This window comes from Lutjanus erythropterus, chromosome 13 (assembly GCF_056507025.1).
Source record: "Lutjanus erythropterus isolate fLutEry1 chromosome 13, fLutEry1.hap2, whole genome shotgun sequence".
Classification (NCBI taxonomy): domain Eukaryota; kingdom Metazoa; phylum Chordata; class Actinopteri; order Lutjaniformes; family Lutjanidae; genus Lutjanus; species Lutjanus erythropterus.
The window spans coordinates 24,214,968-24,239,499 of NC_139329.1; the positions used below are offsets into that span (position 1 = coordinate 24,214,968).

A 24,532-nucleotide genomic window follows, 5' to 3' on the forward strand; every position below is an offset into this window, starting at 1 on the left:
ACTCCAGTCCAGTCCCACATGACAGACTGGGAATATGGGAGCAGTGATGGCTTGGAGAGCCAGTTCCTCCAACCACTTTTCACAGCACGCCTCTTTTGTATGAACACTGCAGACAGTCCGCTGGCTGACCGAGTTTGTTTTGGCCCCGGGTATGGCAGATAGTTTGCTACTTAGCAAATGATTCCCACTGCAGCCGCGGGTCTCATGTCTGCGTTACGACTACAGGTAACAGCCAAATCTGATGGAGCCTCACTAACCAAAACCCCGTGCAGCAGCAGCAGCAGCTCTTAGAAACAAGCACCAGATGATGGTAATTACTGGCTGACATCACGCAGCAGAAATTAGCCGTTTGTATCTACATACTGTCACGGCTGATAGAGAGGGATCAGATAACACTGCCACATCAGTCCGTCGGAGCTGTGCCGGTGTGTGCATTCTGAAATCTGAATTATGTCCCTGCACAGTAATGAAAAAGGCACAGTTAGAGGAATGGATTTCCTCACTATGGAATAAATCTCCTGGCAGGAAAATAATATGCCTATGTGCATCCAATAATCCATCCCAACCCTGCCTGTTAACCACTCCCCATCTTCTCCTCCTCCTCCTCCCCTGTCTGAGCTGTGAGCTGGGGGGAGCTGCACGGACGGGGCCCACACTGTTTGCTCACAAACATGCCGTTCAGCAGGTTAGGGCCCCACTGATGAATTATTCAAGCGCTTCCATCAGCTCTGTTGAGGTTCCTGATAAAAGTCAGGCGCTAAAATGGATCAGTCGATTAACCTGTTTACACAGAGCCGGGCTGCTGCCCCTCCCCCAGTTCTATTCTCCGTCGTGTCTCCTGTTCCCATCCCCCTCCTCTCTTTGCTCTGGTTGGCGATAAGTGCCTGACAGAAGCTATCAGAGCAGCTCGAGGCCTGACAGACATGTGGCAGCGTGACACACAGCCCAGACGCTGATGGATCACCCCACCACACCAATCCACCATGCCTCCAATGCCGTCATTAACCAGGCTGGGCTGTCGCAGGAGAGGGGACAACCTCACCATCTTAAGAGCAGCGTGCAGGGGAATGTCAGGGTTACTCATTCATACAATCTCTGTTAGCATCAGTGTGATTGATCTGTGGAGCAATACAAGATAGTATCTTTCGATAAAGATAAGGGGACAATAAGTGACTAAAGGACTTTTACCCCCCTCTTGTAATTACTGTTCATCTAAAAAAGAAATACTGGCCCATCAGCAATCCTCTCCCTTTAATCATTAAGTCAAAGGCCGAGCCTGCCAAAGTCTACCTTTAATCTTATCAAAAGGCTGAGACAAATCCAGGCTTTACACAACTCAAAAAAGGGCCACAGTGATTGTACAAGTGTAGGTACAAGTTTGCGATTGTATTGCCTTGTTTGTGTGCAGTAGATCCGTCTGTTTACAGCCTATTACTGATGCTCAGTTCAGTTCACAGCCTATGAGCAGCTCCTCCTGGGTCTCACATCCCCTGACGCTGTGGAAAACCACTGAGCTGAAAAATATGGAGGAACATGATGGTACCTACCTGTTTGTGCATCTCTATGTTCAGCCCGTAGGACATCTCGTAATACTGAAATGAAAGCAAAGATTTGATTGCAATTAATGAAGTCAAAACAGTCGCGTTCACAAACAAGCTGTGCAAACATTTCTTATATTAATGCAATTACTGTAAAGGGATAATTCAGATTATCTGAGGTGAAGTTGTATAGGGTACGTATTAATAGCCGCTGTATTACCTACAGTATATGCTGGTCAGCACGCCCCCGGTTAGGAGAGGCAGCAAGGAATACTTGCATGGAAGCTAAGCAATGACCTGCTGAGGACATGGTCAGTAACAAAAGGTATTTTAGCCACTTTAAAAGGTTCAACTAAAAAAAAGAAATCAGTATCAGTCAAAGTGTATGCCATATTTAGAATATTTTCACCACACTACTTGGACATCAAACAGCTTTATCTGACAGGAAACCTCACAGCACATACTGTAATGTATGTTTTAAAAGAATAGTTTGGATTCAACAAAGTCACACAATAATGCAAACAAAGTAACAGATCGTGGCATCAGTGGAGCAGCAACTCCTGTGTTCTGTGAGGTAAAAGTACTAAATTTCCTCATGGAGTTTGGTTGGTTTGGAGAAAGTGATATTTGGCTTATATGCCGGTTTACCATGAGAAAAGGCTGTCTGATGGCAAAGTAAAGCAGTGAAAAAAAATCTAAATATAGTGTACACTTAAATTGATATTGATTATTTTACATGGCCCTCAAGTGGCTAAAATACCTTAGTTGCTAACCCTGTCCACAGCAGTACATTGGTTAGCTTCTGTGCTACTTTTCCAGAGGGTACTGATCAACATCTACTGTAGATAACTGATAAGTATAGATAAGTACCTCATACAACCCTCCTTGAAATAATCTTAACTATCCCTTTAAAAAGTGTATTTGGTGTAGCGTTTGTTTTTATTTCTATAATGATAATTTCATGTAACTAACATCACTGCACTAATTACATCATCAAATAGTTTTTTAACATTTTGACTGAGACCTAAATACAATCCAGCTCCTGTGAAGCAAATGTAATCAACTAAGGTCAGACAAAAAAAGGAGTTCTTTGAGCAGCGGACAGCAAATAGCCAATAAATCGATATTTGGTTGTGTAAAGTGTGGGGGCACAGAGAAGAAAGGGGTTAGATTTATTGATCACGACACCATCTCAAGTCCTCAGATCTCCAGGATGTCTATTTACTTAGCGTAACGCGATTGCTCAACACTCTTGATATTTCAAGCCAGGTCAGTCTGTCTGGCTGAAATGTAATCCATGGAGCCCACAAGTGGCAGCCGGGGCAGAAATGGCTTTCCAGTCAGCGTCTATTTGATGAGGCCAATGCATTATTCAGTCCATTAGCTTCTTCGAAAATTACTCTCAAACAAGAGAGCCATTCTGTCTGAGATCAGAGCCCCACAGCCGTAGCGTAACCCGACACCCGGTGCTGGCTGTGGGATACTTCCCTACATGTTTACCTAACCTCCTCCCTGTCAGGCTGACATGTTGTTTTCCTGTGAAAAGAATGTTTAACTTAAGCCTGCATGTATTGGTTTAAGTCATCCCTGGTGTGTTTACCTGGGACAACAGAGTACACTTCCACAGAGGAGCCCTCTGATTGCGTCATGTCTGAACTGAATTCCTGTGTCATATAAGCAGTACACCTATGTTTTTCTAAAGGGCTGCTAAAATAAAAGCTAACAATTTTGGTTTGCACAGAAACTCAGTGCAAAATAAACTGCAGCGTGCTCCACATCCTCCATTTTGTTTGCCATGGTGCATTTTTCCCACACACTGGCTGCCCCACCATCAGCTCACACCTAATTTATGGCCATGCATATGTCTGAGCGTGGAGTCTCCTAGGAGAATAATCAGATCAGCACACACAGAGGGCAACGCTGCAGTCGACCCTTGGAGATCAGGGGCGCGCTATAATGGAGCCTCAGCCCACTGCCGCCTGCCTGCCTGCCTGTCAGGAAGAGCTCCTCCTTAACAACCAGCTACATCCCAACTCCCCCGGGGGCTTTCACAGGCCTGTACCTGACACTCAACCCGCCCTAACCACCACACAGGTGATCACAATGGCCTGTCTCACTCCACCCCAACTAGATCTCCAACAAGCCTTGCAATTTGGAACCATAATTGCTCCCTATTGTAACGTAATCTTACCATGACATAGTGGCGCTGCATCTCCGTCTTCTCATTGGCCAGTTTGTCGTACTCCACCTTAAGACTAAAATAGGAGACAAGGTGTCAATTTCAGACACTTAACCAATTGAGAGCGGTATCTTTTTTCATTCCTGCACAAGTCAACAACTAAATATTAGCCAATACTTTAACTATTGACACCGTGTCATGCTTTGGTGATGAGGGTTGCAGCTAAAGATTATTTTCATTATTGACTAATCAAGACATTAATCGATTAGTTGTTTGGTTCATAAAATGTCAGAAAATTGTGAAAATTGGTCATCTAACATTTCCCGAAGTCCGAGCTGATGTCCACAAATGTCTTGTTTTGTCCACAGTCTAATTCAGTTCGCTCTCATAGAAAACGTCACATTTGAGAAGTTGAAATCAGAGAATTTTGACTTTTTTTTCCCTTAAAAATGATCAGTTGATTATCAAAATAGTTGCCAATTGATTCAATTGTTCCATTCCAGCTCTAAATATTAGCCGTAACTTTAACTATTCAATGGAGAGTAAATGTGACATTGTGTCATACTTGGTGATTAGGGCTGCAAAATAATGACTATTTTCATTATTGATTAATCAAGAAAATGATTGAAAAAATTAATCAATTAGTTAAATGTCAGAAAACAGTATAAATGTTGATCACTAAATTCCAAAGTTCAATGTGATGCCCTCAAATGTCTCTTTTTATTACCTTAAGAAGACATTCAGAATATAATCACATTTCAGAAGCTGAAATTATAAAATTTGGACATTTTATCCTTAGAAAATTACTCAAAGTGATTAATCAGTTACCAAAATATTTGGTGACTAATTGATTTATCGAAAAATTTACAAACTGTAACTTTAACTATTCAATAGAAAGTAAATGTTGACACTTTGTCATACTGTGGTGATTAGGGCTGCAACTAACAAATATTTTCATTATTGATTAATCTGTAAATCATTTTTTCAATTAACTGTGTGGCCATTGTTTCCCAAAGCCCAAGGTGATGTCCTCAAATGTCTTGTTTTTTTCCCAAACCAACAATGTTTAGTTTACTGTCATAGACAAACTAAAGAAACCAGCAAATATTCTCATTTGAGAAGCCGAAATCAGACAATTTAGACATTTTTACTTTAAAAATTACTCAACATGATTAACTGATTATCAAAATAGTTGCAGATTAATTCAATACTTGACGGCTAATGGTTGCAGCTCTACTGGTGATCCACTCTGTAATCATTACCTGTGATACTGGGCTTGCAGGAACTGAAATTCATCTTTAATCCTGTCACAAGACTCTGCTACGGTGAATTTGAAGCCAGGCTGGCCGGGCTGATGTGGAGCCTGAAAGAAGATTGTAACAAAAAAAAAAAAAATCACATCAGTCCAGTAACAGCAGAAAGTTTTATTCATCATTTTCTTCCTGTATTGTGTCCCATGCTGCTGAGGGGAGCTGAATAGTCCTCACACATTAGGGCTACTTTCAAGGTAATATCTCCTCCTCTGCAGTAAGTAAGACATTTCCACACCAAAGACGTGGCTCTGCTTCACACCTCCACAAGCTAATAACACAACATGAATAGGCTTTCACATTGAAAATGAAATGTAATTCCAAAAAAATGAATTAAAAACCAGCACCACCTGTCCTCATGTGCAGCACAGTCATATGTTAGAGTATGGCTGAGTAAATATCTCCAGGCATGCAAACCATCTGCATCCATTTACCACTAAAGTGCATATTCTGGTGGTGAAGCTTAAATGCATTGTAATATATAGAAATCTGATGGTGGAAAACGCTTGTAAGGCAGATTTCAGGGAGAAGCAGCACAGTCAGGCACCATGTCAACATCAGTGTTGTCAGATAAATATGTGAGCTGTAGTACAGAGTGGAGAGGAAGCGCTTCTTACCGGATGTCGGCCTTGTGGATACATCTTGAAATGTATCCTTTGTTTATCTCTCCAGTGTGCAGGTCCTTTGGCAAAATGGTTGAAATGTGCTCACGGCAGCCACACCAGTCTCAGCAGACAGGGGTGGGGGGTAGGGGGAGGTCGTGAAAGCCCTGTATGTTGAAAAATGACGCGGTTTAATCTATAGACGACAAAAACAACAAAATACAGCGCATGTTGTTTGCTCATAAAGTAGTCAAAACACCAAAGTAGTTCCAGTCTGCGCGTGTAAATTGAGTATTTGTAGAAAAGCAGCAGTAGTCCTGCGCTTCTGTCTTCTTGATGACCTTATTCGGTCAATGGTCAGCGATAGACGCGATATACAAACAAAATGTACTAATCAAACTGATGCAAACACACCACAGACTGAATAAAGAGGCTACTTTCTGTGCGTAAAATCCAAATTCTCGCGTAAAATTCGCTTGTTTTGACTCTAATCTTGACTGATGTTCGTCAAATGACCAAAAGCCCGCTGTAGGACGTCTACAGGCAGGCCACAGCCGACAGCAGCTGGCTTCCACCTACTGTTTGACTCCGCGGAAAGCGATGGAAGCGGTGCGCTGTTGTGCGTACGTACGCCCCCAAAAAACTCAAAAAGAAACCGTCAGCTCTGCTAGATACATACCCGTGCGTGCGTCCTAGCCGTCCGTCCGACTTTTGTTCCTGGAGAAAAAACAGAGCGGGCTATAATTCATGCGTTTAATCCCTCCTAATGTAAGCGTGGTGGTGGACGCAGATCTCGACAAGCATCCTCTCTTCTCTCTCCGGAGCGCACCCAGCCAGACTTGGGAGAAAATTTGGTGCGGTCGGGCTCGATTAAACTACTTTATTCTCCGCCGAGGAATGTGCGCCTTTTGTGGCTGGTTAATCCCAAATAAAAAAAAAGAAAAAAATAAATTCCAAAATCTGTCTTCCGACTCGAAGAGGGGTTGGAGATTCTTTAAAAGCGTAACATGGTACTCTCCACAATCTCGCATTTCCCCCAGTTGTCCAGCTTACCCCGGTTGCCACACACAGGCAGCAGGGCTGAACTGCCGTGAAAGCGCCTATCTGTCCAATCGGATTACTCGGAAGGAATACGGCCACATCTGCCTATCGGAGAGCGACGGCCCCCACGTGGGGTGCAACGATACATGACATCATCCCGCGGATCCACAAGGCATCATCCGTCCGTCCGTCCCACCACCACCATGTACAACAACAACAGCAGCAGCGGCGGCGGCATTGATGCGCCGACCATGATATCCAAATTTGACAGAGACAGCGCAAATTCCACATCCGCGCTTCATTAGGAGGGGTTTTTGCCTCCAAAATAATGATTTTTTTTTTTTTTGATGGGACCACCACCAGCGGGACGGTGAAGGAGGGAGGGAGGTGTGAGGTGCAACAAGCATGGATTTTTATCCCCTCAGAAGGAAGAGGAGGGAAAAGGGAGCTTGTTAGTATATAGTTAAAACATCAAAAACATCACAAGTAATGACCAAAATAAAAAATGTGCCTGCCATCTGCCTCAGTTTACTTATTTTATCATTATATTGCCGTTTTACTAATCCAAAACGTATGTATTTGACGTCCTGGGAATGAGATTCACCAATTAACTATCTTTCTTGGTACGTTTAGAAACATCTCTGACAAATCCTACTGATTCCACCTTTAAACTCCCCCCAACACACATACATCCACCGTGAAGGACACAATAATGACCAATCGATTGATCCACCAAATTGAAGCTGCCATGGCTCGCCTCGACGTACATTTTTAGCCTTAAACATCTCTTGCACAACACTCCCGTACGCCTACCTATCAGCATTTGTGTAATAGTTGCACTGCGGGGAGATGAGAGATGATTGCCTTTGTCTGATATGAACATCAGCCATGTCTGAGCGCAGCCTCTATACGCCTTGTTTTGAAGGTTCAACTCAGCCCCCACGTGGGACTCCTCTGCGGCTTTAAGGCCTCTCGTCCAATGGCAGCGCGGTGCACTTACTCCCTGGCTTCCCATTGGCCGAGCGGCATCGAGCCTGTCATTCACGCAGCAGCGTTGTCAATCAATACCACGCGGGGTCAAGCGCTGACAAATGCCTGTGCTCCTCGGTCCTCTGCCTGTGAATAGAGCCTGGAATGGCTGCTTAATTAGCTTCGAATGGCTTTTCTCTCCAGTTCAAACAATCTGTTACCACCACGTGGTAATGAGAGCCTACATTAAACAAAGGAAGAAAGGAAGCATGCAAACAGTTGTAACATTACAACCTGTAGTTTTCCTTTACATATGGGCCCATGTAACGAGCAGACAAAAAGAAGCTTGTTTACCTTGATCCCAAAGGCCAGTCGACCTGTTCAACATTAAACATGAGTGACAATCTAATATTAATGTTAGGGGAGACCGGGGGCCATTGTAACATTTCTTTTTTAAAATTCCTTCATAACTCACAGACTACTTGAAATAGACTATTCATCTTTTGATATGAGGAATGTGTATAGGTGCACCAATCAAAAATACAGGTCATATAAGAAGGACAATGAAATTAAATTTAATGCAAAAAGTCAGAGGAATAGGGGCAATTATAACCGTGGTTGAAGGCAATTAAACACCAGCGCTAAAAAAACACCACCAGCCCATCCTCACCAGAAAAACATGCATGTTGGGCAAATGCGCATGCAGCTTATTCCGACTGATATATGCATTTATTGTTAGGTGGCAACCTCTAGTGGGCATAGTAATTATGACATGGAAAGTATAAGGAGCAAAACAGTCTAAGTCAAAATCTACTTAAGCAGTTTTACTGCCTAAACCTAACCAAGTAGATTTTGCGACTGAAGCTAACTAAACTGCAACGTTTTACTAGTTAAATAACATATGTAACACAAGTTATATTTTGTGGTTATGGCAGTGGAAATAATACCACTTTTATCCACAGGGGCCTCCAAAATCAACAAAATAGAAAAGTTCCTTATAGTAGCTTTAATAATTTATATACTCTCACTAATAAGGACAAGAGTATAAAATTGAATTTACTGCAGGAAGTCAGAGCCCCCTTACTACTACTACTACTACCACCCAGTGGCAGGCATTAAGAACAACTATACATCTATCTTCTTATGGATGATATCGTTAACTTATTTAGGTCATATAGAGGCACCAATAATAAAGTGAGTTATACCCAGTTAAAAAAATGCTGTAGTAGTTTTGCTTTTTGGATTTAGATGTCAAGCATTGTATGCATTCAAAACAGACATCTACTTTTATTTTTTGCAGAAGACTGGGAAACTATTGTAGCTGTAAACATTATTTTACATTCAAATTTTGTAAAACATGTTAATTTTGTAACTGAAAAGTATGTCAACACAGACCAACAAGGTCCTTACACTGGTGCAAGTGTTATGATTGTCCCTGATCTTGCAGGAATGATAAAAATCTTGCATGTGAACTGACAACACCTACATTACTACAGTTAGTTCATGTTAACTTTTAACTGATGACCCAGAGATAAAACAGATATAAGTATAGTTATTGTTGTTGAAAACGTCTGCTAAGGTGAAGTAAATTGGCTCCAGAACATCTTACCGAGCATGTGCAGAGCAAGACATCACTTTAGCTCATTTGTGATTGGAGGAACTGAGCATGCTACAATTGCCCCCGGTCTCCCCTACAGATGGATGTAGTACTTCCACTATCAAAAGACCACAAATAAGACTTTTGTCCTCTTGTATTTTATGATGGATACAAAAGAAGCTACTTAAATCAGAAGTATGTTATTTCTCAGCTGTGATAATGAGTCTGTGAAATGAAGAAAAACAACACCAGACGCATAAAAATGGCAGACTAATTATATTATCTCCAGTCTTTTAACATGTAACACATTCAGAGCTGCTAAATTAGCAAGAGACGAAACATGTGGAGGCTGTACACATGGAAAACATGTAATATTATGCAATACTGAACTTAATTATGGATGTGGTGATAATGCAAATTTACATAAACAAGTTTGGTCTATATAAAGCTTGTATAAATGTATAAATGTAAAAAGTAATGCTCTGAAGGATATTTTTACCAGCTGTGTCTGTCCAAAGTTAACAGAACCTCACTTTTTCTCCATGGTTGAATCTTTCACTTTTGTCTCTTCATCTTGTTACATCTTTTTTTGTCTTGTTATAGCTTTTTGTCTTATGTTTTTATTGTCATCTTACACCTTGTAAAGACTTTATCATCTTTTGACATCTAATATGTCCTGTTGTGCCTTTTTTTTTGTCTTGTTACATCTTTTACGTCTTGCTATGTCTATGATGGTGCAAAATGATGCAAAATAAAAATCAGTAATTGCCCTCAAATGCATTAAAATTAAAATAACAAGCCTGTTTTGAAAATGTAAGGAGTTGAAAGTACAGCTATTTGCTTTAAAATGTAGGGGATAAAAGTAAAAAGTTGCCAGGAAAATGAAAACTCAAGTACAATACTTTATTACCTCCCACCTCTAAAAAATTGGCGCAAACCGTCTTTGGCAATGAATGTTTGAATTATATTTGTACAATTGCAAAGTAAAAAAAAACAATGCAGCAGTCAGTAGCAGTCATCATATAAAATTAAAAAAAAAGAAATAATTAATACCACAGTAGATATCGCAATGTTCGATATATCTCTACATCCCAAACACTGAGTCTAGCAGGGGCTTTTGGGAATGCTGAGGTCATTTTGTCATGTTAAGGTCTGAGCTTGCCCAGCAGTCGTCTTACTTGTCATTCTTGTCAGCCACCTTGAGGATGTGGGATAACTGTGTTATTTCCAAAAGTATGGAGGCAGTCTGTGAGAAACTCAAGCACACACAAGAGCTGGCGGGCTAATCTCAGCCAGGCACCCCCTCATGCTTTTCAATAGAGAGTGCTTGGATTAAAGGCAACAAAAGGACGGGCCAAACCCCAGGGAGAGGGGGCCCTCCGCCCACTGAGACCCCCACACTGTTTATTTACACGGAAACCCCAGCCTCAGTGAAACTCCCACCCTCAGGCGTTACACACTGGCCTATTTGCAGAGGTGGCTCTAATTCTTGACAGAGCAGGGATTGTCCTCACTGCTGCCACTTTGAACTGAGGAGCAAGTCACTCTGCACATAGCTCAGATATATAGTCCGGAAATATTTTGCTCATTCTGCAGAACAATTAGGGGAGACCGGGGGCATTGTAACATTTTCCACATTTTCCTACATAACTCAGAGACTACTTGAAATACACCAGTCATGTTTTCATGTAAGAAATGTGCACTAATGAACAATTGATATATTTTCACCAATAAGGACAAGACTAGCCTACATTTATAAAGTGTTACAATTACAACCTTGGTGGGAGCAGTTGTAACAGTGTTTGAGGGCAACTGTAACACTAAAAAATCATATTAAGCCACGGTATCTCAAATAAATCCACATCTCAAAGTAATCACATTACTGTTATAATATCTCATAGTGTTACTTAAAGCTACTACAAGGGACATTCATGTTTTGTTGACATTTGAGGCAACCTGTGGACAAAAGCGATAGTGCTATAGCGTCAAATCTAAATTTGTCTAAATAAACAAACTGAATAGTTGTGTCTCCAACAAAAGCATACCTCAGAGTAATCACATTACTGCTGAGGATAAATTTTTGTAGTGGGTCATATGCATTCAAAGCAAACATCTATTTCTGTTTTTTTTTTTTTTTTTAGAAGACTCTGCAACCTTTCAAGCGGTAACTATATTTTAATTATTTTAATTATCTTAAAAATAATTTTAAATATAAATTTCAGGGAATCAAGGTTATTTATGATCATTGCACAACACAGGGTTGTACTTTGAAATTAAAGTCATAGTTCCTTCATGCTACACACAAAAAAAAATAACATACAGATAATTAATAATCAAAACAGGATAGAATAAAAAACAAACATAAAATAAAACAATATATACAGCTACTTACATCTATGTATATACATGTATACACCCATGAAATAATTCCGTAATGCATTTTTTTTTTAAATTTGTGTCAGGTTGAATGTAAGCAGCAGTTGATGATGTGGTTGACATCTTCACAAATAAATTTAATTTATTATTTATGTTTAGTTAAATATATTTATTTTCTAAAAGTGTGCCAGTACAGACAAACATGGTGCTTATATCGGGCCATATAGTAACAGTGGTACAATTGCCCTCGATCCTGCAGCCATGATAAAATCTTGTATGTTAGCTAGCAACACCTATGTTAGCATAGTTAATCTTCACTTTTAACCAATAACCTAAAGATAATTTTGGTTTAAGTTTAAATTTGCAGTCATCTAAAAGTTAGATAGCAGAAGACAAATACTGTACACTGAAACTTTCATACATCAAAGTATGAAAAGTCCGACCCAAGAGAATCCTACTGAGCATCTGCAGGTGACATCACTTTAGCATGTTTCTGATTGGAGGAGCTGAGTCTCCCTTACTGTGAGGCTTATTGTCTGACGGCAGCTATAACTGTCACACTCAGCATGTATTTCTGTGGAAAATATGGCATTACTGCACTAAGCTACTGTTTCGAAATCATGGTGAACAAGGCAAAGATCAACGACACAGTGGAACCATTAATCATGACCCTATACTGGATGTATTTGGAGATTACACAGTATTGGCTCATTAATGTGACTTGCAGTTAATAAACGACTTGGCCATTTTTCTTTCTCATGCAGGCGGACTTTGTTGTTCATGGAGCAGAAAATGAGGGCCCTGTTACTGCAAAAGGCTCACGTTTGTATTGCACTGACTTACACTTCAGGGTACTGGCATGCTGTTTACATGGAGATGCACGCAGACATACTGCACATTCACAAGTAAACACACACACGCTGTGTGATGCAGCCGCGTCATTCACAGGCAGGAGGCAGAAATTCACAAAACACACACATACACACACACGCACACACACACACACACACACACACACACACACACACACACACACACACACACACACACATTCCAGGCAACAAAGGGCCTTCAGTGTGTGGTAGAAAGATGAATTGCCTGTACTGTATAATCAGGATGAGTCATCAGACAGTAATCAATGAAAACAGGATGAAAGTCCTTATCAAAGGAGAAAAATGCAGACATGAAGAGTGTCTCAAAACAAAAGATGAGATTTTTGGCAAGAATCTGCGCTTATAGCCCTCAGCAAGGGAGGACATAGAGCCAATCGCTGTAGTAGAATTTAATATTCTCTGCTATCAACAGTTCCACACTGATAAATTTAAGTTCAGACATTAATAACAATATATAGTATATAACTATGCATGGCAGAGTTTGCTTCATGCAAGATTAATGTTTCAAATTAATACATTTGCAAAGAGAACAATCTTTTTTTATACTATATTATGTTTTCAATTCTGGAAACAAGACTTAAGTAACTTGTTTGGCATCTTGTTTCATGTGAATGATCCACTTTTCCAAATTTCTGTCAGAAATATTTCCTTAACTCTCAAAGGAGCTTTTCTCCAAGTACTTTTCCTCAACAATATCGGTCCATTGCTGTTTTCCTGGAGGATCAGCTTTACACCAATTTCTTGCAATAACAGAAAACAGTATCATGTCTCAAGAATGTGTCACGGTTTGACGGGGTTTTCCTTTCCATAACATATTCCATGTTCCACCGTTATGGTTCAAAGTTAATTGCACTCTGCCGGTTAGATTATAACACATTGCATAGAGTCTTGCATGTATGTACTCTTATAGTGCATTCAATTTAACTCAAAAAAGGCGTAATTCAGGAGAAGTTGCAATAGTGATGTTTCATCGTTTTTTTTTTTTACTTATCCTGATACCCGCCTGCATCATATATTAAAAGTATGACTTCATGAATTTGGTGGAACATAGGTTGAAAGCAAAGTTTTAAAATTTTAGAGTGACATTGTCTGGGTAAAATGTTAATATTGGAGGGTTTATGTACACCTATCCAACAAATTTGGATATTTGTCCTAACTATACAATGGTATACTACTAAAACATCCACGAAGTTGACAATAAAAAAAAAAGCTTAGGGTAACTATAAAATTGTCTTGAGCATTTATTGGCTCTGATTGTTAATCTATCCATGTTACAAGCAACCATTATGTCCACAAGTTTAAACTATTTCATTATCATATTCACAACAAGTACAGCCATTGACTGCGTTTACATGCACATAAGTATAATGGAGTCTTATCTTGTTTTTGATCATGTTCAGGACATGGTGTTTACATGTTAGATGAAAAATGTGGTTATTCATATCTGTGTCTACATGATCATAACATTATCCAGGTTTCTGATAGTCTGCCTGCAGCTGTGTTACTCTGTTCTGTAACAAGAGAGTGTTCAGAAACCAGGATAAGGTGTTTGCATGCCACAGTATCCTGGTTTCTATTGGAGCACTGCAGGTAGCATATTCAGGTTTCTCAAAACTGGGATAAGGTCCTATCTGAAATCTGATGTTGATATGAACAACAGGTAACTGAGATACTCTAAAAACTTGATCATAACCAGGATACTAGTGTGGATTTAATCAAACTCAATGACAATGAAATTCTAAATTCTTAGGCTCTTTCCAACAATGCTTAAACTGTAGGCTTATGCATATCCTTATTTTTTAATTAAAGTTTAGTGACATAAATCACAATTTTAATTCGGCAAACACACTGTTCATACTATTAATTTCTGAGTCCATACTGGTGAAAAAAAGGGCTGATCCACGGTGCAGCTAAAACACAGAAATCCTCAGATGTTCTGCTCTTGTGTTCGATCTGTAACACGTCTCACTGCTGAACCAGCAGGACTCACACAGCTGATACATGAACACCTCTTCCACTTACTGCCTCATTCTTGTACACAAAGTTGTTGCCATGTTGTTATTGTTCTGCGTCCCGCACACACAGCAGAGCTGGAGGGCTGCCAGTTATATTCTTATCCACTTAAATTCAGCAGCCTACTTTCAGAGGGGTGATGGTGGCACAGCGGTGGCCCTTCTAAACTTCATTTTCCTTCATACCCTTCACACTGCATAATCAGGAATCAGAACGGCTGTAGTGAGGGCTTGTTGAACAGACCCTCAGCTCAGGAAATGCATAGTTGCATTGTTTCTATTTTGACAACAAACTGCAGATTACAGCCGGTTACAGGCTGTGTATTGAATTATTCCCCGCTGACGGTCGCCTCCTGGATGTGCTCCATAGTTCAGGACACAATTACTAAGAAAAGATTCAACATTAAACTGATCAGAGGATCAAGTGGTACCAGTTGATTGAGAAGACCTTGAGCTGCTCAACAAAGATTTTGTTCCTCTAATCCAGTTTGCTAAATGGCTAATGTGATTAAAAAGATTCTTTAGGCCTAAATTCAGTTATGGTTCGTGATTACATTCACATGGCATGGGAATGACTTCACATGACTGTCTCGAAAGAAAATATGTTGTCAAGGTAACAGCCCATGCAAGAAAAGTGCAACTGCTACTGAGGTCAGACAGAGTCTGTGAATTGTTTAGTTAAGTGTCTTAGGAGAGTGAGCATTATATTCACTCACATAAAACAGAGATGTAACAGTGTAGGGCATGGAATAACTTCAACACTGAGAATTGTGATGAAGCAGCTTTGCTGAGATGAATTCATCACAGAGTGTAATAAATGGTAAGCAGAGCCTTTTAACTAGCTCCATAACGATAATGTGAGCGGTGTAGTATCTCAGAAATCTCCTTATGAGGCCACAAGCTTCTGTCCTCCTCATATACTGCATTTCACCACTTCTGCCTCACTGAGGAGCATTTCATATTCCCTGGCACACAGTAATATAGCTCCACTCCTCCATGCCAAATTGACTCCACAAGTGCTCCTATACCTGCTGACTGACACATGCTCGCTGAAAATGATTCCTTCAGCAGCAGCCAGCATTGCTGCTTGCTCTGGAGGGGTACTTGATTCCATTATTAAGTTGAAAAAGAGAGACAGAGCGAGGGGATGGGGAGTGACTGGGCTAGAGGAGAATAATAGAGAGCTGAGGAAGTTATCAGGGCAGGGGAGAGTGAGCCGGCCGTCTGACAGCAGATCAGAGAGCTCCTCCAGCTGGAACTCCTGCTCATGAGCCCGGCGGAGCAGAGCCCAGCAGTCCACCAGGATGATGAGAAGCAGCAGCACCTATATACTGAGGATCAACTCAACCTCTACGCCACAACACTTCACCAGTGTTGGTGCAGAGTAACTAAGTACATCTACTCAAGTATTGTAAGTAAATTTTGAGTTATTTACGTTAGTTTATGCTCAGTATTTCAGTGGGAAATGCACTTTTTACTGCGCTACATTTATGTGACAGCTCGATGTACTAGTTATTTTTCAAATTAACACAAAAACATTTGGAGTTAATAAAAGATAATGTTTTGTGAAGGTAAGTGTTCTTAACCTTTTTGGCTTATGGCCACAACCAGTGTGTAGTATTTAGTGGCATCTTACTCTTCCCTTAGAGAATGTAGAACCTATGGAGGCTGCAAAGGGCAGCATCCAAAGTGTTTAAAACATCCAGCTTTAACACCCAGAAAGTTGACATGACAATTTAAAAAAGGGCTCAGGGTAACAATAAAACTATCTTGAGCATCTGTCGGCAGTGTTTGGGGTAACACGCTATTTAATATATGACTTTTAGTAGTAATTAGGTCATTTAACATGGTACTAACAGTTTTTTTTCAGATATATTATTGCATGTACTGTGTCAAGTATGCATGACCAAGGATGTATATTTTATAATGCCTTCTCATACATCTGTGGTTTGGTTAAAGTAACACAAAAGTTGTGTAATATATTACTCTACACAGACAGTAATACAATAAGTAAGTAATACAAGTACCTTATTACTTTCAAATGAAAGGAATTAACCATATGTAATAAATATACTAAATTTTGAAAATAATTTGCCTCACACTGTTTATTGATCTAAAATGTTTGGTTTGTTTGTTCTGGGCTGCTGTAGAAACATGGTGGTTCAACATGGCAGCGTGGAAGAAGACCCACACCCTCTGTGAATATAAGTGGCTCATTCTCAGGTAATGAAAACACAACTATTCTTATTTTCAGGTGATTATGCACTAATAAAATCATACTTTGAGGCCCAAAGAGGTAAGATTAATTAATTGATATTTCACAAAAAAGCCACTATTCAGTTTAAACACAAAAAATTAATACATAGTTGCGCAGTATAATTTTTTCTTCTTTCCTCTTATGATCTTATTAATGGTCCTTCAGATTCATCTTGTGACCCCTTGAAAACCACTGAACTAAACTACAAAACTGTATATAAAATAAATCAAATCCACCTTGAGCAGTTACAAGAGTAAAATGCCCCCTATAAACTGAAGTGTCAATATTAATAATGTAATTATGTCTTGCATGAATATGTGAGTAACAATAGCCATTTTCCTGCAGGATAAGTACTTTTATGTTCATACTTTACAGTATATTTAGGTGATAATCTTGGGTACTTTTATTTGAGAAGGATTTTATCGATAAGACTTTGGCTGATCACAGGTCGGTAAGATACACAAAAATGTAAAAATACTCCATTACAAGTAAAAGTCCTAGAGCCAAGAGCAGGAGCAGAAGTCTAGTTTTCTCTCAGACTGCTTAAATTACATTATGGAACTTTTGTGTCTTTTGTGATGCTAAAAATAAACTGCTTGCCACAGATTGAATCTGTAACACTGCATTGTCTTTTATAAACAGATCATATGGTTTGTATATAAAAACTTTATACTTTATATACTTTATATAAACTAATAAACTTTATATATACTATATATATATATATACTTTTATATAAAAACTACAGCGGACACACAAATGTAGAGGACTACAAAGTGACAATGACACAATGGAAATACTCAGTTAAATTACAATGTTATCAGTGTAGTTTTGGTCCCTAAACAAGGACACAAAAGGGTTAAAGAATTATGGAGACAGAAGCCCTGTGAGAGAAAGCGAGACCAAATCAACAAATTAATGCCTGTCCTATGAGAGGCTAAGCCTCTTATTTTTATTTCAAATGAGGATAGAAATTGACTTCCTTATTAAATCTAATTATTAGCCGGTGCCCTCCAAAAGTCTTCTGAAATCGCCTGGAGCGTCCAGGCTATTAGCATAAACACCACCACTGGCAAGCTTAAAACAAATGGTATATTTAGTCAGTGTTAATGGGATTAAAGTGTGCTGGATTCAGGAGCAGTTCTCCTAACAGTGAGCATCACATCTTCATTATGGATGCCCTGACTTCTCCATTTCCACTCTCTTTGTTTGCATTTCATTCCACTCTGCTGCCTCCCGCTCCTCTCAGTTATTCAACAGATTGTGTTCAATCTTGATCCAAAAATCCCAGACAATCATAAATAATAAAGGATTACACCAATCTCTGAAAAGCTAGTGGCTCGCCAGCGGCAATGCGCACACAGAGAAATAATTGTTGGCCATCTGTGCACCAGATTGGTAAGAGAAAGGGTAAACAAAGAGCACAGTGTACCTGCTAAAGCTTTCTCCCCTCTACTCTCTCTCTGTCTCCTTTTAGCCAGAGAACATGAAAGGCTTTGATGACGCTCACCCCTGCACAATCCACTGGCTCGCTCCAAGAGATTTTTTGATTAGGGAGGTTTCAGAACCACAGACTGACAAGCTGCGCCTGTCAGGAATCTAACAAGGCTTGGGGTTATCTCTCTATCAGCAGCCAAACAGCGCTGAAACTCTGCACAATGCCAGCCAAATAGAGTAAGGATGGAGGATAATTGACCAGGGAAATGATCACATTTACATGTCATATAACACAGCGCTCCAGAAAAGAAAGTGAAGTCATGAAAGCTTAGCCTCTGCAGTCTCATAAATCACTCCTCTGTGGGCTAAGATTGGATTTACTGGCACAGTGTTACTAACACACTGCCAGAACCACTGTTAGGGATGCATAAACCTGCTCTGAACACCACAGATCCTTATTAGGGAAAATTGATCTTGTTGCTAAGGATTGTGTGGAGGTCAATCAATGCATTTTGATGTGAGCTGTAAAGTTAATAGTGATATGCTGTAGATTTATGGGTCAGAAAATAAATCAATATAAGATGGATTTCACGTGGCTTCCAACGTGTATCCAATTGCCTTATTGACTTCAATTTACTGTTGCATAATTAAGACTTATTTGATACAAACCATCATGTTTGCAGTGTAAAAAACATCCACACTGTAAAAATGTTTTAACTTTAAAAAAGTTGATATAAGGTTTTAATCATTCAAAGCATATTAAGTTTTTGTAGTCGCATAAACTTGATATTAATTCAGTTGTACTTGAGAAAACATTTCAGTAAGCTTAATATGTTAAGCAGAGCCAAGAACTCTTCAGTTGATTGAATTTAAAAAGTCAAATTGAGGTAATTTAGTAAGAAATATACTTTTCTAGTCAAATAAACTTGATATTGAATCAGTTGTACTTGATAAAACATGTTTAAGAAGCCTAAGATATCAAGGTGAACAACCAACTCTTCAGAAAAAAAAACAGGAAAAACATTTCTGATCAAATAAACTTGATATTATTTCACTTACTTGAGAAAATATGTTCAATAAACCTAAGACATTAAGTTGCACCAACAATTCTAAAGTCACACTGAATAAGAAGGGTCTCAGGAGAGTTTTAATTCTCAAACAATGCATGTTGGGAAATCTGCTAATATGCTATTCTTTAGAAACTTAATTTAATTAGTTGATTGAACTCTGCACAGTACCTTTGTTCAACTCATCATTTCAATTAGAAAAACTTCAAGTTAGAACAACTCATGTTTATAAGCTCTGAAAATAAATACGAGAAATATTTGTCTTTAATTAACTTGAATAGATAAAACATATATTTACATTCATTTAATGAGAAAAAAATAGTTTCCTGTATGATTTTTTTTTTTAAATGCACAAGCTGCTGGATTTTCCACTCAAAGCACAAAAGCTGTTTCCACCTTTAAAAGGGAAACCACAAAAAAGCTGGGGTTTGCATGCTTTTGCTGCTTCACAATATGCATAGGGAATAAAAAATGACCTCACAGCTTCCCATCCATCCCAACTGGAGGACCCTCATTATGGTGTGAGATTTATATATGTATATACAGAGATAGATAGATAGAGATAAATAGTGTGGGATTCTGGAGCAGAGAGGAGACAAAAGACAGGGCAGAGTCATAATGAGCTGTGTTTATGTGTAGCGTTGCTTGGCCTGTTGACAGCGGTTAATGAAGTTACAGTTAGTGGGGGGACCTGCTGGCACTAATTAAACTTACTGTCATTAGCAGTGTTGGAAAGAGGAGGCGCTGCAGCAGGAATGGGAGGAGAAAACACAGGCAGATCCATCAGAGCAGCAGCAACAGCAGCAGCACACAAAAACATGAGCTCACACGGGAGCATAGGTGGGAAATATAGTATAAATATATTGTTACTGTACTGCACTGAAAATTTCAACAGAGGCTAGTTACTTTAGTTTCAATTCATTTGAGAGGAATTAATCATTTTTATTTTGCGTCATTGTGCGTCGCCTCTCCAATATCAAGATTGATTTCAACCTATAGATGGGACAATAACACAGAGAAAAGACAATTACAAATATCAATCACTGCATATCATGCACAACAGATGTAACAAGATGTAACAAGACAAAAAAAGACGTTACAAGTTGTAAAAGAATAACAAGATGAAAAAGATGCAACAAGATGTAAAGGAAGTAACATGTAGAAGATTTAACAAGACAAAAAGGGCATTACTAGATTTAAAAGACATAAGGCTAAAAAGATGTAACAAGACAAAAAAATGTAACAAGATGTAAAAGACGTAACAGGACAAAAAAGATGTAACAAGACATAAAACGTTAATATCTGCACTTTTGACTCTTTACAACAGCCTTGTAACTTTAGTTTTAATGTATTTGATGGGAATTATTGCTTATTTTTATTTTGCATCATTGCACGCTAGCACAGTAAATTGATGAGATACTATCACATAGAAAAGAAGATTCCTTGGTTTATCCATCAATGCATATCACAGACAACAGATGAAGACACAAATGATGTAAGAGATGTAACAAGACAATACAGACATGAGAGGAAGTCTCGACTTCAGAGTAAAGGTGAGTTCAGTTAGCTCTGCACACAAACAGTACAAATGTCAATCAGAGGGCTAATTTTTTTTTACTGTTATACTTGGACTGCCTTTCAGAGCCTGTACTTACTACATGAGTCTCTTTTACGCAAGTATCTGTACTTCCGCTTGAGTAAAGAATGTGTGTATTTTTGCCACCTCTGCACAGGAGCTGTAGTGACGACACAGACTAACTTTATTGTAAACAGGGAACTCCTGACTTTGCATTTAAGTTTTATACGATAATACAAATCCTCTTAAAAGCTGACTTACTCAAAAACAGAGGCTCAGATTAACAATATATAATCTACTCCTGCAGGAAAAAACAGTGATATGAGATATGGGGTTTAAATAAATACAGAACAGTCTATCAAGTGCCTGGAGAAATAAAGTCAACAGAATTTGTATTAAACAGCAGATTTTACACCTAACTGAGCCTACAGTGTGGATCGGCTCCTGTAGAAGCCACAGCTCTGACATCTGGAAATGTTGCAGCCACCACTGAGCTGTTAGAAAGTGGGAGAGAGCTCGATTGACTGTCACAGAGTCTGAGTGGAGCTCAGTGTGTGCCATCGTAACCACAGCTCCATCGTAGCCTGTAATCCAGCTCACCACCAAAGCCAACCGCTGCTGGCTGCCTGCGCAGACCGAGCCTCACTGTTTGTTTATGCAGCACGTAGACCCGGCCATTAAAAGTGGGAAGCCTGTCAAAAATAAAAAGAGACTTTTCATGTTTGAGGGCTGCAATTGTGGCTCTTGTGTGATGTTTTTCCTCCACACTGACCCCTTGCTTTGAGGTCGGGAAGCCGCTTAACCCTGGGCTGTAGAGCCAGCCGATTGGCCAGGACAAACGCAGTATTTTTGAATGTGGTGGCGTAGTGGGTGCCTCCGGCAGAGGTACTGTGGTTGCGTGCAATGACTATGGCTGTGTAACCAAGTGAGCCTACACATCATTATAATGGCTCCTCAGGCAAAGAAGCCAAAGATCCTTCATAAATGTGCACATCATTTTCATTATTACGTCCTAGTTACCTTTCCTCATGTTCCCCAAACCTCACTACAAGGCAAAGTTTACCATGCAACAAGCTGAGCAGAGGCTAGAGATCATACTGATGGAGATATAAAGGTAGAACAACATTCATGTACTGAAATATTTAAAGGGGCGGATCACCTCAAAATCAAAAATACATATTTTTTCTCTTAATTGTAGTGTTATTTATCGATCTAGATAGTTTTGGTGTGAGTTTCTGAGATATTTGAAAAAATCCACAGCAATGTCTCTTTCCAGAAATCATGATCCAATTACTCAAGATAATCCACAGACCTTGTTATGTGCTATTTCAAGTAGTTCCAGTAGATTATACCATACAAAGGAAGTAGTTCCGGTAGCTTCAACCATTGAAAAGAAGTAGTTCCAGTAGACTGAAGTGTTGGAAGAAAGTAGTTCTGGTAGAGTCTACCATAGAAATTAAGCAGTTCTGGTAGTTTCAACCGTAGAAAGAAAGTAGTTCCAGTCATAAAAAGAAAGTAGTTCCAATAGCTTCACAATGAAAAGAAAGTAGTGCCAGTAGCTTCAACCATAGAAAGAAAGTAGTTCCAGTAGCTTCAACTATAGAAAGAAAATAGTTCTGGTACCACGCGGCGAAAGTGGTTCCAGTATCTTCAACTGTATAAAAGAAGTAGCTCCAGTAGATTCTATTGTAGAAAGAAAGAAGGAAGAAAGAAGTTTCAGTACCATCAACCGTAGAAATTTTTGGTGCTTTGATGTTCCATTTAGTCCCATTATATTCCTGAGAAACTCACAACTCACATGAAAATAATCTAGATGGATAAACAGCACCACAAACCAGAGGAAACATACTTATTTTTAATTTTGGGGTGAGCTGTCCCTTTAAATAATCTGTATGAATACCTCTGCACAACATGCAACCCCGTCCTTACACAGAAGCTGTGTACAAATGATACAAGCTGTTTAAAATAGCTGTTCCCAGGTCTCAGCCATTCAAATACTAAAGCAGCGCAGGGAGAATGTGGAAATTTGCTATGTAGTTAACTTGCGACAGCCACCAATTAGGTTTACGATTCGGGCGCCTTTGGGCCACTGTCGCCAGGCCTCAGTCTCCCTCTGATGTCATTACACAAATCTGCTGCAGTCTGACAGAGCAACAGGGCTGTAGGACACAGGGGGAGAAGGAGAAGGAAAGTTGGCTCGGCTCCTCTCCTCTGATAGCGGCAGATAAGCCGGCCTTGGGGCCTCTTATCTCATCTGTGGATCCTGTGTAAATGTAAGTTTCAGTCTGGCAGATTACATCAGCAGAGCCTGTTGGGGACAGAGGCCGGCCGCCGGGGGACCGTGATGACTCCCCTCATGCGACAAATGTATCCCCCCTCCACCCTTCGTGGACTAACAAAGCAAGACTGGAGTGTACTGTGGGAGACGGCTCCTCTCAGCCAGTTAAAGTGAGTCCCCAAAGGAACCGGAATTAAAACTGTCAACTTCCATTTAGTCCAAAACGTTCAGCCCATAGCATTTGTTTTCACTGTCAGCTGCACACTGTGTGCAGTGAGAGTGATATTAGTGGACAGCGTGCCTCACTTTGGATAAATGTCTGTATTACAGCTGTGTGACGGTGTGTGTCCTGACAGGAGAAGAACTAACCAGCTGACGTGGGACGGGCCCTTTGCGGTCCAGGGGCCACAAAGGTGCCATGTGACTGTGAGAGGTTCATTTTAGGATACATAAACACACCCTCCCTGTTTGCCTAAATGTCTCTCTATCCGTCTACTGTATGTACAGCACATTCCAGCCAGACGGACAGGCGGACAGACAGGCCACATCTGGGGAAGGCCGTCCCCCTTTTCCTCCTTCTTCTCTCCCTGCTCCCTGCGTCTGTCATCCCACCCAGAGAGGGGAAGTGGTGAGGTTGGAGTGGTTGGCCAGACGGGGCCAGCTGTGTGACCACAGACCTCTGAGTGTGTGTATGTGGGAGGGAGGGAGGGATCCACAGGCCTTATTACAGACCCGACTACACACTGGGCCTCACAAACAGCTACTTCACAGCCAGCGGCAGCCGCTGAGCAGCAGCAGAAACACTGCAGGATTTGTACTGTGACAGCATGAGAATGCACAGTATGTTTGTGTGTGTGTGTGTGTTTTAAATGCATAGTTAAAGCTATAATGTGTAACATTTTCACAGTAAATGTCTAAAAACACAAGACATATGTCATATATTAGACTGAGTTGTATACTTACATTATCCCAAATGTTTCCAACACTGTTCAAACCAAGAAAAAAAATCCATTATCTCTTCAAGGTCACACTATTTTTCCTACTAGCTGTTGCAAGCTAGTTGTTATGACACATCAGAGAGTGAGGAAGGAAGTCGGCGAACATGACTAAATGTAACATGAATAAAAGTCACATCAGATTTTTTTCAGTTTTGATGGCTTTTTAACAGTGAAGACAACGACTTTCATGATCCCATGGTACTTCATGATGTCATCAAACTATGTCTTTTGTTATTTTTTGATGTGGGAAAAACCCCTAGTGGCAGAACTTACATATTATGTGTTTAAGGAGAAATATGAAAGATCCTAGTCTTCAGAAATGAGTACTTGCAGTCCTAATAGTGGTTTGGAGGCATAGCTGGAATATCAAATAGATTGAATAATACACAACCTACATTGAAA

The 24,532-nt window shown here is 39.9% G+C and overlaps 1 protein-coding gene and 1 long non-coding RNA gene across 2 annotated transcripts in view; one reads left to right on the top strand and one right to left on the bottom strand.

Moving 5' to 3' along the window:
* The window catches only part of tle3a (TLE family member 3, transcriptional corepressor a), a 29,976-nt gene extending 23,261 nt beyond the window's left edge, over nt 1-6,715 (bottom strand). Inside the window, exons 1-5 of the mRNA XM_084734954.1 lie at nt 6,309-6,715; nt 5,645-5,796; nt 4,980-5,080; nt 3,730-3,793; nt 1,548-1,592 (exon numbers count right to left, since the gene is read on the bottom strand). Coding sequence (XP_084591080.1) covers nt 1,548-1,592; nt 3,730-3,793; nt 4,980-5,080; nt 5,645-5,668 — 234 coding nt within the window. The 5' untranslated portion in view covers nt 5,669-5,796; nt 6,309-6,715. The remainder of the gene's footprint in view (nt 1-1,547; nt 1,593-3,729; nt 3,794-4,979; nt 5,081-5,644; nt 5,797-6,308) is intronic.
* A 15,834-nt stretch (nt 6,716-22,549) lies between these two features.
* On the top strand, nt 22,550-24,159 carry LOC146316630 (uncharacterized). Its single transcript, XR_014771797.1, has 3 exons — nt 22,550-23,302; nt 23,463-23,545; nt 23,640-24,159. It is a non-coding gene; the product is annotated as an uncharacterized LOC146316630 (long non-coding RNA).
* Nucleotides 24,160-24,532: the final 373 nt, after the last annotated feature.